This window comes from Pogona vitticeps, chromosome 7, assembly GCF_051106095.1.
Source record: "Pogona vitticeps strain Pit_001003342236 chromosome 7, PviZW2.1, whole genome shotgun sequence".
Lineage (NCBI taxonomy): Eukaryota > Metazoa > Chordata > Lepidosauria > Squamata > Agamidae > Pogona > Pogona vitticeps.
In genome coordinates, this window is record NC_135789.1 from 32,561,104 (window position 1) to 32,575,806 (window position 14,703).

Below are 14,703 nucleotides of genomic sequence, written 5' to 3' on the forward strand. Positions count from 1 at the left end.
GCCCACTCAATGGGCCTTTATGTCACTCCGCTGCAGACTCCCAAAAACCTCAGGTCACGAAGGCTGATTCCTTCTCCTTTTCTTCTTTTTCTTCTTTTGGCACAGCAGAATTATTCTCCAGAGACTGGAGGCGACGGGGAAGGGCAGGCAGAGAAGGGACGGGGGGGGGGGGCGTGAATGGCATCCGATGGTCCTCTCTCTCACACACACACTGCCAAGGAAGGGGGAGAGTAAACAGGATCTTTTAGGTGAAAGCAAAGGCTTTTTACCTAGAGGAGGGGCACCCGGCTGGCTGGCCGGATTTGAGGCTCAAAATGCCCGGATCATTTCAAATAAAACCGTGGCTGCTGCCTGACTCTTCCCCCCACCCCCCCCCGTGCGCAGGGCGTGTGCCTGTGGGTGCGGTGTTTTCCCCCCCTGTGATGCAGAAAGCTAAAGCAGCCTGGCCGTTTGCTTAAATAAAATCATAAACTTGGCCAACTCACCACCGGGCTCCACCTCTGTTGCGCTTTGTGCTCTCGGTGGTGTGGCGTTTATGATTTCCGGAAAAGTGGTTACCTCGGTCTTCAGTTTGTTGTGTAGTGTGTTGTTTTTTTTAAAAAAAAGAGCCTCGTGGACTTTTTTAAAGGCTGCCAAGTTTTATATTGCCTCCTTGGGTCTATACAGGATGCTTCTTTTCATGCCTCTGAAGAAGTGGGTTAAAGTCCGGGAAAGCGGACGGGAGCCAACGGGAACTTCCCAGTTTTGTAAGGTCGCCCAAGAATCTTAGATCTTTCTAAGTGTGCTTTTAGTGTGCTATCCATTCGATTATTTTCAGTAGGCTTGAGCTGCAACGGTTAAGAATCTGGTGGAATCCGGGAGGTGGTTATGTCCTCTGTGGCATCAATTTATTGCCCAGTTTTATGTTCCTCTGCTTCTGACTTTTTTTTTTTTACCGTACGCTGCTTCGAAAGAAGCCCCCCCCCCCCCGGAGAAAAGCAGCAGGTACCCCTAAACGTGAATATAAGCCTTTGCCTTTATAAACAGGATGTAATTTATAAATCTTGAAAGATTTCTGAGGCTTTGGCCTCCAAAATCAGATGGTTGCCTGCACTTCGCTGCTCCTGATCTTTTAAAAAAGAAAATGCGGAGCAGCCTTTAATATCAGCGTGTTTGGTCGTTTCTCCCTCCTGCCAGCCCCTCTCGTTTTCAGTCCGATGTGTGCGCGCGAAGCAAAGCTGAAAGTGTACTTTGGGCTCGAAAGGGATCAAGTTGGAAAATGATAAACGTGTGTACACACACACACACACACACACACACACACACATATTAAAATAGAGGATTCGTGCTCAGTTCAGCGGGTTGGGGGGCAATCCTGCTTCTTTCTGTGTTGAGCCCCCATCTCGCGCATGCTGACTTGGAAGCAAAATCTCTTACCAGGATCTTCTGGGCGCGGTTGCCTGCTTTCTGCGTGAATTGAACTTCCTTTTCTTTAAATGACCTTTGCGCAGAGAGCGTGTCGTCTTAGGGGAAAGAGAGGGAGGGAGACCTCAAGGAACCTGCCTCCCTTCATTTAACACCAGAAGGGAAGCAGACGCTTTTGCTGGTCTCTGGAGTGCATTTAAACCTTAACTTGGCGTGCGGTGGTTTGACAGGGTTTGGGGTGTGAATCCACGCCGCTTAGCGCTGCGGTTTGGGGTTTGCATCACTTTCAAAGCCCTACATAAAGATTTTCAGCGGGAAGGGGGGGGGAGATAGAGGGCGAAACTCTGGAGTCTGCGGACGAGAAACAATCAGGACTTTTTAAACCGCAGGCTGGACAGCGGTGACGAAGTTTGTAACAGATTGCAGAAGTTGTCTTTTTTAAAAAACCCTAATATTTGCATGTGTGAGAAGCCAGCTGCTTTGGGGAGTGAATAGTGGTGTTTGGTGGTTTCCTTTTTCCCCAGAATTGCTTTCAAAAGAAAGGGCAGTGGGGGAGCTTGGGCCTGGCTGCCAAGGTGCCCCCCCCTTTCTGCCCTGTCCATGTGCCCTTTCTGGGCCTGTGGGGTGGCCTTCCGTGGGGGTGGGACTACAGTGCCCATCCTCCCCAACCGGCAGGGCTCTCTCTACCATCCTGGGGAGGCCATAGGAGGGAGGGGGCTCTGGGAGTTCGGCCGGTGGGGGAAGGAAAGCCCAGTTCGGGATGCTGGTCCTTTACCAGCCGTGACGTCATCCCATTCAGAGCTGGCGAAATGTTCAGGGTTGGGACTACGACGCCCAGAATGCCTAAGCCAGTCAGGCTGGGAATTCTGGGACAGGTAGTGCAACACACACGGCCACCCCCCGCTGCCACGGAAATACTTTCCAGAACCCTGGATTTGGCTCCAGCATTCTGAACCGGACAGAGGGGGGTTGGGTGGTCCTGTTTCTAATTTGTCGGCCCCGTGGTTGGTTCATCTCTTCTTTCTTTCTTTCTTTTCTCTCTCTCTGTCTGTCTGTCTGTCTCTCTCCGGCAGCATCAGCGAAAGCTTTCTCACCGTCAAAGGCGCCGCCCTCTTCCTGCCCCGCGGAAATGGCTCCTCGACCCCCAGGATCAGTCACCGGCGCAACAAACATGCAGGTAAGTCGTCTTGATTCGAGTAGACCTGGCAAAGCTGCGGTGGGCTGGTGAGTTGGGACTTAGAATAAAAACGCATACGCCTTCAGCAGGTCTCCTCTGGCCAGGCCCTCTGGGCGGATCCAGGCCCTAAAAGCATCCTTTCTGTCATAAATCGTGGGTGGCCTGGGTGAGTGGACCCATGTCTGTAAAGGGAGGCTTCTGTCCGTACCATTGATTTCAGTGGGTCTCCTCTTCAATAGGACAGTCTGGATCTCACCTGCTCTTGTCTTTCCCTGTACATTTTGTGTAGAAGACCGACATGACCCTTGTAACATTGTAAACATCCTCATGTCATACGTATCCAACAACAATAAACACTTTAAAAGTTACTGTTACACTTTGTATAATCACACAGTCTAATAATAATAATAACAATACATCTTTAGAGACATTAGTAAACGTGTTTTGTTGGGCTGTCCTATTTTCTGAACACCTTCGCATTTCTCCACCGGGGCCCCCTCTGGGTGGATGGACTGCAACTCCCATCCCCTCGGCCAGGATAATGGGCCCCGTGGGAGGAAGAGGGGCAGAAACGGGAGGACTAGATGGCAAAGGCGAGGGGGGGGGGCTTCTGTAGGGTGTGAGCCTAGAAGGTGGGACTGGGGGCAGGAGCTGAAAGGTGGCAGGTACAGGAATTTGGGGAAGGGTGTGTGGCGGGCCGGACGGCAGCGTATTGGGGAAGGAGGCCCCGTTTCAGGCTTCTGGGAGGAACAGCAGTGGCATTTATGTGCTCCTCAATGGGGGCCTCCTGCGATCCGTGACGCGTTCCTCCTCCTCCTCTCTTCCAGGCGACCTCCAGCAACATCTCCAAGCCATGTTCATGCTTCTCCGCCCGGAAGACAATATCAGACTGGTAGGTCCTTCTCTCTCACACACGCACACACCCCCTCTTCTCTTTCTCTCTCATATCCCTTCTTTCTTACTCGTTTAACTCCTTCTGAACATAACTCAGCTGTAGTTTTTAGTTTTAAGAGACTCCGCCCAAAAGATTCTTGTTTCTCCCCCAGGAGAGGAGGGGGGTGTCAGTCATCAAGGACCCTGGCTTGATACAGAACAACTTCTTGTCCTAAAAAAAATAGATGCCGTACGCAGCTTGGCTTGCTCACGCGAGTCCTCTGTCCAAGACTTCTTGGGGGCGCTCTTGGTTTATTGGATCATCTGGCTAAGGGAACCCTCGCGGGGGGGGGGGTTCTTGTCTGGAACGCCCTCTGGATATGAATCCAGGTGGCAAGCAAAACCCCGGGTCTCACGGGCGAGGTGCTCTGCTTGGCCCGCGTTCTCCCGAAGCGTCTCATGACTTGGTGGTTATCGCGGTCCTCCTCGCGTGCTTCCGCAGGCAGCTATTTTGGATAAATGGAGCCTCCTCCTCCTCCTCCCAGGCCGAACCGAGGGGGACGTGGGCCACAAACAATGGGTTCCCTTTGTGCCCGGGTGAATCGAGCACCAGCAGGGTCACGCTGGGGGCATGCTTAAGTTTTCAAATCTTTCCAAGGAAAGGTTGGGGAAACCAGCCCGGCCTGCCTGCCGGTTGAACTTAAATTGTCGCAATCTGGAAACTCCAGTTTTTGGCGACTCCGTTGCCTCTGATTTTGACCTCAGGCTAGAAGCGTGAGCTAGGCTTTCCCGATGGTGTTGCCTTTTTTCCACCCACTGTACAAGCAAACAGTTTTAAATCTTGGGCTCCCTTCAACGCGCAGATCCCTCCACTCTTCTGCCCAAATTTGCTGTCTCCTGCCGACCACCATGATACGGTTTCCCGTATTGCTCCGGGTGAGATCCCTCTGATGCCTGTCTGCTGCACAGACCAGGCCAGTGCTGGTGCGCGTGCGCGCTTGATTCTGGACATTTTCATCCCAAAGTAGCATTTTGCAGCTCACAGTGTCTGTGTGTGGGGGGGGGGGGGTTTGCACAAGGCCATAAGCACATGGCAAAACTGTTCTCCTGGCTCCAAACGTGTTGGGTGGTGATCTTCCTGTGAAAACCAACCTGCTAAGGATCGCTGCCCAAATGGGTTTAGCAAAAGCAAATGGGATTACGCTAATCCCGCTTGTGGCCAGACAAGCCTCTCTGGAGAGCTGGCGCTGAGCAGCAGTCCATACGTGTCTTGCCATCCATGCGCGATGGGCCGCTTTCCCTCTTCCTTGCGTCTGCTGGCTTTCTAGCTGAGCGTCCGGCCCTTGGCTCTTCTGCCGTGAACAGAAGCCACTGCCTCCTGTAGGTGTGAAGGCCCCACCGGGGCCAGGGGTCTAAAAGAAGTGTACATCTAGGCTTCCCTTCTTTCCATGCGCAGTAGCAAACGGTCAGGACAAGGTATGTCCCACCCGTTGGACCGTTCACCAACGGCATTTCACTCCCAAGAGTGCCTGTGCAGATTTTGGAAGCTACCCAGCTGTATTGGAACAGCTCTCCCACAGAGTAACATGGCCATGAGGGGAGTCACTTGCTGGTCGCCTAGGATGCTCAGGGATTCCCTGCTGGCGAGGGAGTGGCATGGCCGCGAACGGTCAGATTCTTCCCTCCTCCTGTAGTCCAGGGTCTGAGGGCCTCTTGTGACCATCCCCAAGAAGGACCCCTTGCCACCCCGGAGGCACCTTGTCCTGTCTGAATTCGGACGTTAACTAGGACTCTGGAGGGGAGACACCCAAGAGGTGTCAGGGAACTCCTGGAAGCGCCCGCCAAGACTTTTGCCCGACACCATGGGGACCTCCTCCTGCTGCTGCTGCTGCTGCCATTCAGAGCTGGCTGTGCCAAAGTTCGGAGGAGCAAAGCGGCTTCCTGTGTTTCTGTGCGTTCCCTCGGGGGCTGAATTGCTTAAAGGAGGAGGAAGGTGGAGCGCTGCGGCCTGCTGTCCCCAACCTGCCCTTCTCCATAAGGGCACATGCATTCATTTTGAGTTTCCTTAGAGGGCTGTAAGGTGTCTGAACAGTGATGTCCCACTAAAGAAAATGGCGGGAGGGGAGTCGTACAGAAGCCAGAAAGGGGGAGCGTCTCAGAGGTCCTGCTGCCACACGCCCTTTGGCCCTTGGTTGTTCCCCTGCCCCCCTACTTCCCCCCACCCGGGTCCCCGAGGGGCAGGTTCCTCTTGGCTTCCCGCAAGCGAGCGGTGTGGTGTGATACCACCACCACCCCGTTTCCTGGCACACTGCGTCAGCGCAGTGACGTCTGCCAGGCTGGCTTGGCCTTGGCCCAGGAGGAGGGCGGCTGGCGTGCCAAGCCTCCTCAGGCCCTGAGTCAGTCAGCTCTTTGCGGCGGATTGAGGAGGATCGTGCGGAGCCCTGCCCGTGGTTCTCAGGAAGGGAGAACGCCATGGGCGCCGGGTGCCGTCCTCCGCCCGCTCCTCTGTCGGGCGGCTTCGATGCCTGGCCCGCTCGGGCAGGCCTTCTGTTTCCTCCTGCATTCCAGGTGAAGTTGGAGGGAGGGTAGGTTCTCGAATCCGGTGCTGCTGCGAGGGGGCGGGCGGACTGTGCTCCAACGAGAAGGACCGATTCTGCCGGGTGCTTAGCTCCAGGCACCCACCCCTGTAGTTGCTTTTCTGGCTGGTCGAAGGTGTCGCTGTGGTTCAAGCCCCACGTCTGTTGTGCCGAGGCGGACCCTCCAGCCCCCTTTGGTTTGGTTGGTGTCTCTCTTTTTTTTTTTAACCCTTCCAATGGCAACCGGCAGATTGCGTCCTGGGAAACGCACCCCTTGCAAGCAGAAAGCCCACCCGTCTTAAAGACAGGGTCTGGGGTAAGTTGTGATTTTGCTCCCTTTTTGCAAACAACTAGAGACTGACTCCCCGCAAGCAGAAAATAAGTGCAGCAGGGAAACAGTCTGCCTAGACCTGTTTTCTAGCCGAAGTTCTTTTTTCCAGAGGGCAGAAGTTTGGTCAGGACAGTTCGTTTGCAAAGGCTGATCTATTATCCTCAGTCTCAAAGGGGTCACGCTGTGTTTTATCCTCTGAATTCCTTGGCATGGGTTGATACCTGTTGCGTCAGGCCACCCCCCCAGGACCATGACCTGGTTTGATTCCTTGTTGTCAAGAAGCTGCTTAGGCACTCTCCCTTTTCTAGGTGAGGAGAGCTTGTCCTGTTGTATTTCCGCCTGTCCCCCTACATTGGATGAAAGGTGTGGAGGTCCCCAAGCCTGCAGACCGGTCCTTCCCAGCCTTGGGTTCCCAGATGTTCCTGGACTAAAACTCCCGGAAGCTTTCGCGGATTGCTTTGCTGGCCAGGATTTCTGGGAGTCGTAGTCCACCAACACCAGGAGACCCAAGGTTGGAAACCATTGCTGTAGAAGAAGCTTTTCCACTCCGGTGCCTCAGACTACAGCTCCCGGAAGCCTTCCCCCCCCCCCCCGAGGGTCCTGCTGGCTGGGGTTTCCGGGAGGCGAGAGCCGAGCACGCCCGGTGTCCCATAGAGCAAAGACTTGCTTCCGTCGAACGTGGGGCACGTGCATGCTTTAGACTTAGAGGGACAAGTTTTCGTCACTGATTCTTCTTTCCTCCTCTGCTCGCCCAGGCCGTGAGGTTGGAAAGCACGTACCAGAATCGCACCCGGTACATGGTGGTGGTCTCGACCAACGGCCGGCAGGATACGGAGGAGAGCATCGTCCTGGGCATGGATTTCTCCTCCAACGACAGGTGCGTCCGCTTTTCACCGCCGCCACTTCCAGCTGTGAGCGGCTCAGCGCAGCTAAAAGAAAAAAACTGGGTCTTCTCTCTTTTTCTTCCTTTAAATTTTTTTTTATTTTCAAAGAGTTTTGGAAGCCGGCCTTCCGCCCGAGCCGTGTCCCCCCGACGGGCTCGCCTCCGAGCGGTTCCTTCCCAGTTTTTCTCAGCGTGCCCTTGAGCGTCTCAAGCTGGATCCGCTTGAACCCGGTGCTGCTGGAAGAGAGGATTCAGGGCTGTTACATAAGCACAAGGCGGTGGCATTCCCACCCAGCCAGTTCCCCGGCTGGATCGGACACCAGACCTTCCCTCTTGCTGACCCGCAGAGGATCTGCCGGCTCAATTTAGCCTTGTTGCTGGGGGCTCAGGAGCGGGACGGCCCTAAAAATATCCCGATGGGTCTCTTGGGAGGCCCTTTGGCATTGCGGCGCCCACCCACCCCCCCCAGTATTTTTTCCATGAGCTCATTCATGCTCCAGGCAGAACTAGGTGGAAACGCAGAGAGAGAATTGTACAACCCCCTGTACCTGTTGTGTCGCAGAAAAGGAGATCAGTGAGACTGGGAGAAGTCGGGCCTCTAGATAAGATGGTGTGTCCCCCCCCCCACTGCCATCATCCCACCACTCTGCTCTGGCCAAGGACGATGGGTCTCATAATCCAGCAATGCTGGGAGGTGTATTCTCGAAGGCTTTCGCAGCCGGGATCGGATGGTTGTTGTGGGTTTTTCGGGCTCCTTGGCTGTGTTCTGGAGGTTGAACAACCTTCAGAATACACGGCCGAAGAGCCCGAAAAACCCACAGCAACCCTCCACGCTAGGAGAGTTTATCTTCCCCACCTGAGCGAAGTGCCAACAGAAACTGGCCAGGAGGGCTATTCGTTCGTCTTCTGGCTTCGTTTCCCGCCAGCGCGTCCTGTGTTGGGCTCAAGGTGGCTTTCTTGGCTCTCTCCTCCCTGTCCCCCTCCCTCGCCCGTTATCCTTCCTGGCAACCCTGCGAGGAGAGCGAGAGGAGCATGGGCTCCAGAGTCCCTCCACGAGTTTCATGACTGTGGGCTTTAGGATCCCGGTCGCCCGAATCTCTTGCCAGCAGCCTCCTTGGCAAAGTTACTTTTTAAAGAAGGGTACAGCTCCCGAGTCCTCTCTCGCAAGATTCGGTCTCCAGCGTCAGGATTCAGGGGGCTGTCGTCCAGGAAATGAACTTTTTTCCTGGCTGTCAGGCTGGGGTGAAGAGAGAGACTTGGGACCTCTCCTTTGCTGGCCCTCTGGATCCACCACCTCTCACCCCACCCGCCCTTTATGGTGGGTGGTGGATCAGGTCCATGGGGGCTCTTTTCATTGCCCCCCCCGGTAGAGGGATCCAGCCCCATGAAACCCAACAGAGGATGGTGACCCCCCCCTTTCTTGTCTTTCCAGTAGCGTCTGCACGATGGGTCTGGTTTTACCCCTCTGGAGCGATGCACTCATTCACCTGGATGGCGATGGGTAAGCGCTGCTTCTGGGTCAGGCCGCCTCCCCCGGGGCCCCTTCGCACCCCCCGCCCCCTCCCCAGGGATCACCCATGAACTCAGAGCCAAGACCCAATGAAGCCGAACACCTCTCCCGGGGACAGAGGGAGGGGGCGTGTTGAGCCGTATCCCTCTCCTTTATCCCTGTTTCGGGAGGGACTGGCTGTGGGGCAGCCGCGTCTTGGGTGAGTTATTATCGGGGGCCCAGGAAATCCTGTTTCCGACCTCGGCCCCCGTCCCTTTTGAGTTGCCATGTGGCAAAATGTGTTTCTCGCTGAACTTCATCCTCCTTCTCACGAGCCCGTCCGCTCTTTCTCTCGCCTTCCAGGGGCTTCAGCGTCTCCACCGACAACAGGATACATATCTTTAAGCCAGTCTCCGTGCAGGCGATGTGGTAAGATAGTGCCCGCTTCTCCCCGTTATTTCATGTTTTTCCTCCTTTTTAAAAAAAGAACTAAAATCGTCTCTGTGGATCAGGCCCCCCGTCTCTCCGGTCTGGTGTCCTGTCTTGCACCCAGGCGCATCCGTGAGCCTCACAGGCAGGGTGACGGACCTTCCCTTTCTGTGCATACCAGTCATATCTGGTTTTTTGAAGGTATACTGCTCTTGGACATGGAGGTCTCATTTCACCATGCCCAGAGGCCATTTTCTCCCACGCAGATTTCTCTGGAGGTCAAGGTCCTTGAGGGAGATGTTTTCAGGAGGTCTCCTCGGAGGTGTGGTAGTTGGGGGTGCAGAATTGTGCCTGTAACTTAGAAATGAGGAAGGTTGTCGTCCCATCGAAAGGGCTGGTCTGTGGACAGTCTCTCCTGGGCACCTGTCGCTGTTCGACAGATGTCTGCACCAAGCTTTCCCTCCCGGGCATACTCGGGTGGGTTGCCACCCAGCCCTGATCGTCCCCTGCCCAGAGGTGGCGAGGGTTGTGTTGCAACCTGTTTGAAGGGGCCCCAGAGGGTGGGGGAGAGGGTGGTCTTACACCCGTACAGGCCTGCCCCCTGCCCTTAAGGTCGTCTCTGTTGTCCCGGTTCGTGCTGGTCTAGTCTCTCGAGTCTGCAAGAATAAGAGAGAAGCAGCCTTTTCTCTGTGGTGGGGGGAATGGGGTGCCTGTTCCTTGGTATTTCTCCCTCCTCACCTCTCCTTAGAGCAGAAGATGCTTCTCCCTATATCTAGCTATACCTCCTTGACTCTCCTCCCCAAAGAGAAACCTCGGAGGACAGCAGCCCCTGTTAAAGGAGAGATATAAATATGTCTATCTGCGGGTGGTGTCGTCTGCAGGTTATTTTTCTGCCAAACCCAGATCCCCTCTCTCTTTTTTTAGGGCTGCTCTCATGGAAGGTTTTTCCTTAGGGTGACTCAAGGATCCTTTTCCCCCTCTGCCCACATGCGTCACCTGCCGGTTTCGAAACTGGTGGGCTTTCATCTCCCTGTCTCTCCGTTTCTTTCTAACCTGTAGTCCCGAGGTCATGGCCAAAGTTAGAACTCCAGTTCAAAATAGGAGAGAGAGAGAGAGAGAGAGAGAGAGAGAGAGAGAGAAGGCCTTCTGTCTCCCCCCCCCCCCCCGCCCGCCCGGCCGCTTTTCCTCTCTCTTCTTAGAAAGTGTCTCGAAACATTCCAGCAAGGGGCACCTTCCTTCCTGGACGGCCTTCAACCCATCAGGTGGCTGAGAGGGGTGTGAATTATTTTCAGTTTCCCAGGGAGCGTTGTTTACAAGCAGAAAGGAGGAGATCAGTGACGGGTTTTCTGTTTGCTGTGGAGGTCATGCCTTGGTTTCTAAAAAACGAGTTCCGGAGAAGTCCAGGACGGCTCTGGAGGAGTTCCTTCAGAGGCTTACAAGGAAATCTTTTAATAGCAAAATTATTTGCATGTTGCCCCGTGTTTTTAAAAAAGTTCAGCTGGTGCAGTCAGGACAGTGGGTGAAAGAGGAAGCTCACAGTGCCCTGGCCTTAACTCCCAAGGCACAAGCCCCTTAAGGGGCGGAGGGAGTTGCAGGCGCCTCATCCCGCTAGCTGAGAATGATGACCCACGACGCGCCTCCATGAGTTTGGCGATCTCTCCCTAGCCATACCTGAAAATTCTTGATTCTCCTGGCGGTCTCCCATCCGGGGACTTGCCGGGCCTGACTTTTGCTTGCCTGCCACAAACCAGCCAAGGACCGAGGTGGGTCCAGGGCGAAGAGACGGTGACTGTGTGCGTGGACATGATGTTGTTTCGGCCTGCCCCGCTCTGCAGGGGGAGTGGTTGTCATGAAGATGAGAGGGGGAGCCCTCGGGCGTATTGAAACTCTGTGGAGGAAAGGGAGGCCCTGATCCGAGTCACCTCTCTCTTTTCCTCCCTGCCCCGGCGCTCAGGTCTGCCTTGCAGAGCCTCCACAAGGCGTGCGAGGTGGCGCGGATCCACAACTACTACCCGGGCAGCCTCTTCCTCACCTGGGTCAGCTACTACGAGAGCCACATCAACTCGGACCAGTCCTCGGTCAACGAATGGAATGCCATGCAGGATGTCCAGTCCCACCGGCCAGACTCTCCCGCCCTCTTCACCGACGTGTGAGTCCCTCCGGGCGGGCGGGCGGGCAGGAGGGCGGGCGAGCGGCTCTCTTCGTTCCGACGGTCTGTCCCAGGCCTTCAGCAGCCGAAGGGCTTCCTTGGCAAAAGGCCCTCCGTGGGGGATCCGAAGGCTTGGGAGGGCCCTCGGTTACCCTCCCTCCCTCCCTTCCTTCCTTCTCGGATGGGCCTGTGAGTGAAGCCGCCTAGGGCGGGGTTGCCTCCCGTGAGCTCTAGGAGACGGATGGAGAACTTCACGCTCAGGGAGCCGAGCCCGGCCCTCTGGCAGGCCGAAGCCGGCGCTCTCTGCGCTCTCCCAAACGGCGGCCCTTTAAACGCTGGAAATGCACCTCATGGCCATCAGAACGTTAGGCTGGAACACACTGGTTTCTTTCTCCCCCCCCCCCGGTTTGTATTTCACTCCCACCCTTTGGCCTTGGGCGCCCCCCCCCCCCGAGCGTGCCCCTGGGCTGAAAGCACACCTCCTGCTAGGGGGTTCCCAAAAGCCGAGTCTCTAAAGCCTCCGGGTCCACGTGGGTCTGGTTGAGCCAGGACGTTTTTGGGTTGCACAGCAGTGGTTTGTGTGCGCTCGCACGCATGAAAGGGAGAGAGAGAGAAGGTAACAGACCCAGTGACCAAGATGGCAGCTTAGTGCCACCCTTCTCGCTGATTAGCCTGAGCTATTTTTACAGCGGCCGATAAGTCCAGCCGGCGGCTGGAATGCGGCCTCGGGTGTGAGCCGTGTCTCTGCATCTCCATATAAGGAGCCTGGGAGCGATTTACCTTTCCAAGAAAGGTAGGCTGAGGCGGTTGGCTGGCCCGGCTGTGGCAGATTTCCCTGCTTGCCTGCCATCAAGAGTCTGTGCAGGGCCAGGAAACTGGGGGGTGGGTGGGAGAGGACCCTAAGAGAGGGAAGACAGACAGACAGACAGACAGACAGGCCGTGTGGCGAGTGGTTTGATGGGGTCATGCAGGCACAACAATCTCCCCATGAGGATGAAGTTTGCTGGGCCTCCCTCGCAGGGTGGTTGTTGGAGAGAAGGAACGTCACCAGCAAGCACAGTTACAAAGGTTGCGTGGGGGTCTCAAAGCCCACCCGGCACAGCTCTTTGAGTTCCACACTTTTCCTTGTGCCTTTTGATACACACTCCGTGACTGATGGGGAGGTGTTGAATGGCCCGGTCAAGCAGATGGGAGTGTGGGGCAGGCCCTTCGACCCTTGCACAGCTGGAGGCCGGCCGCCTGCCACCCTTCCTCCAACTGGCCGCTGTCCATTGACACCGTACTACAAATCCCATGGCCCCCATCCGATCCCACCCCAGACAGCAGCTGGACAGAAGGGTTCGCTCGATGCCTCGGGACTCCGGATGCGGTGAAGAGAAGGGCACCCCTGCTTAGCGGGTTGATCGATTCGTTCCTTGGTTTTGTGACATTTTTGCCCGACTTTCGGGGAAGTGCAAAAGGCCTCCGTTAAGTCCAGAAGGCTGGACCCGGTGTAGCAGCCGGGCAGGAAACCCAGGAGGAGGGGCCTGCTCGTAAGCTGAGCCTCTTCTAGCCATTTCCAGGTTGATGCAGAGGAGAAGGTGCAGCACCCGAGGGTCTTAGGATCAGAAAAGAGGGTGTCCCCCCCCCAATCAAGCTTTCCCGCTGCCTTTTACAGCTGTGGTTGTTCTCCTACCTCCTGAGTCGGGCACGGGAGAGGCCAAGAGGTGTCGGGACATTATTATTGCTTTCCTTACAGTTGACCCCTGACTCTTTTCTCCTTCCTTCCCGCGGTTCCCCACCTCTGCCGGCAGCCCGACCGAGCGCGAGCGGACAGAACGCTTGATCAAGACCAAGTTGCGGGAGATCATGATGCAGAAGGACTTGGAGAACATCACGTCGAAGGAGGTGAGCTGGCCGAGGTGGCCGCGTTGGCCACTCTGCTGAGGACGGTGGTACTCAGGGTCTGCAGCGAATAAAGCCAGGTCCGGGCTGCCAGGAAGTTAGTGTTTGTTGTCCCCCCCCCCCGGGGATGTTGAGCGATGGTTTGCATGCATGGATTTTCCCGTCTAGGATCAGAAAGAGAGGTGGTTCCAGCTTCTGGTTTTTTTCCGTTACCTCCTGTGGGAAGAATGGCAAAGGCTGCCCGTGAGAATCTGCTCTCTCTCTCTCTCTCTCCCCCCTCTGGCCCTCCCACCCTGATCTGTGATCTCCATCAGCCGGGTTGATCCTATCCGGGGGCGAGGAACGGTACAGAATTCGGGATGAGCATCTCTGCGTTTGTGGACGGCCGTTCCCGGAATGGCTCGGGCAGCATGGCCAGTGGGGGTGTCTGGGAGAGGTCGCCCAAGGACACAGAGCGGCGGATAGGTGGAACGACTGCCTGCCGTCCAGTCACAGCTGCCCCGGCGCTTCCATCTTTGGTCTGGCTGCCCTCTCAATTCTGAGCTTCTGAAGCCTTAAAATTACTATGTTCCCAGCATATTTGGAGACGAAAACTGTTGAATTAAAAAAATATTATAAGATCTTTTATTAAATTACTAAAAATTTATCAAAAACTTTAATTTGTAATTAAAGTTTTTATAAATGATTGTTTAAAAGTTTATCAAAAAACTTTTACAAAATATTTTATAAAAATTTTAATTAAAAATTGACAACTTTTTTTTTTGAAAAGTTGGATTTTCCAGAAGCGCAAGGTTCTGGGGAGGCGGTCATTTGCTGAGAGATGTGCATCGCCAGTTCAAGGCAGCCTCTTTCCTCTCCCTTTTCCCCAACCTCAGATCCGAACGGAGCTGGAGATGCAGATGGCTTGCAACCTGCGGGAGTTCAAGGAATTCATTGACAACGAGATGATCGTCATCCTGGGACAGATGGACAGCCCCACCCAGATCTTCGAGCACGTCTTCCTGGTAAGCCCCCAACGCAGGGGCCGGGGCGAAGGGCCGCCAGCCAAGGCATCTCCCGCTGCTCTGCTTGTGGCTTAAATCTCACATCCAAGTTACATTTTGAAAGCTTCACCATCTTTTCTTTGCGAGGTCTGGAGAGCGAGCCTTGCAAAGCCCAGCAAGGATCTGGCCTGAGATCCTCGTGACCCCAGTTTTGCAAAGGGGGGGGAGGAGATGTGGCTGGTTTGGGTGTGAATTCTAAGATGCTGGTGTTTCTCCCCCAGATATAGTTAAAACTAAAACTTGGAGTGAAGTTGGAGCCACCGGCTGCGTGACTCCTCTCTTACAGAACTGGCATAATCAGAAGCGTTGGTTTGGACCTTTCAAAGCACCGCACAGTTCGTCTCCGAGCTGTCCAGAGGACGGCCACTCCCCTTCCGAGCCTCCCGTCCTCCTCGCACTTGTCTTTTAAACATGGTGCCTGCCGCCTTCAGTCCTTTTATCAGGAGAGAAAATAGAGATAAATGA

General features: G+C 55.2%; 1 protein-coding gene across 5 annotated transcripts in view; it reads left to right on the forward strand.

Annotated features, from left to right (window-relative positions):
* Positions 1–14,703, forward strand: part of SSH2 (slingshot protein phosphatase 2) — a 68,147-nt gene that overhangs the window by 38,328 nt on the left and 15,116 nt on the right. For 3 of the 5 annotated variants that reach the window (XM_072978640.2, XM_072978642.2, XM_078379176.1), the window contains 8 exons: positions 2,478–2,581; positions 3,409–3,473; positions 7,117–7,238; positions 8,677–8,745; positions 9,097–9,162; positions 11,117–11,311; positions 13,105–13,198; positions 14,071–14,199. In XM_072978640.2, coding sequence (XP_072834741.2) covers positions 2,478–2,581; positions 3,409–3,473; positions 7,117–7,238; positions 8,677–8,745; positions 9,097–9,162; positions 11,117–11,311; positions 13,105–13,198; positions 14,071–14,199 — 844 coding nt within the window. Of the gene's footprint in view, positions 1–2,477; positions 2,582–3,408; positions 3,474–5,881; positions 6,023–7,116; positions 7,239–8,676; positions 8,746–9,096; positions 9,163–11,116; positions 11,312–13,104; positions 13,199–14,070; positions 14,200–14,703 lie in introns of those variants that run through there. The other 2 variants (XM_072978641.2, XM_072978644.2) reach the window with 2 other exon arrangements.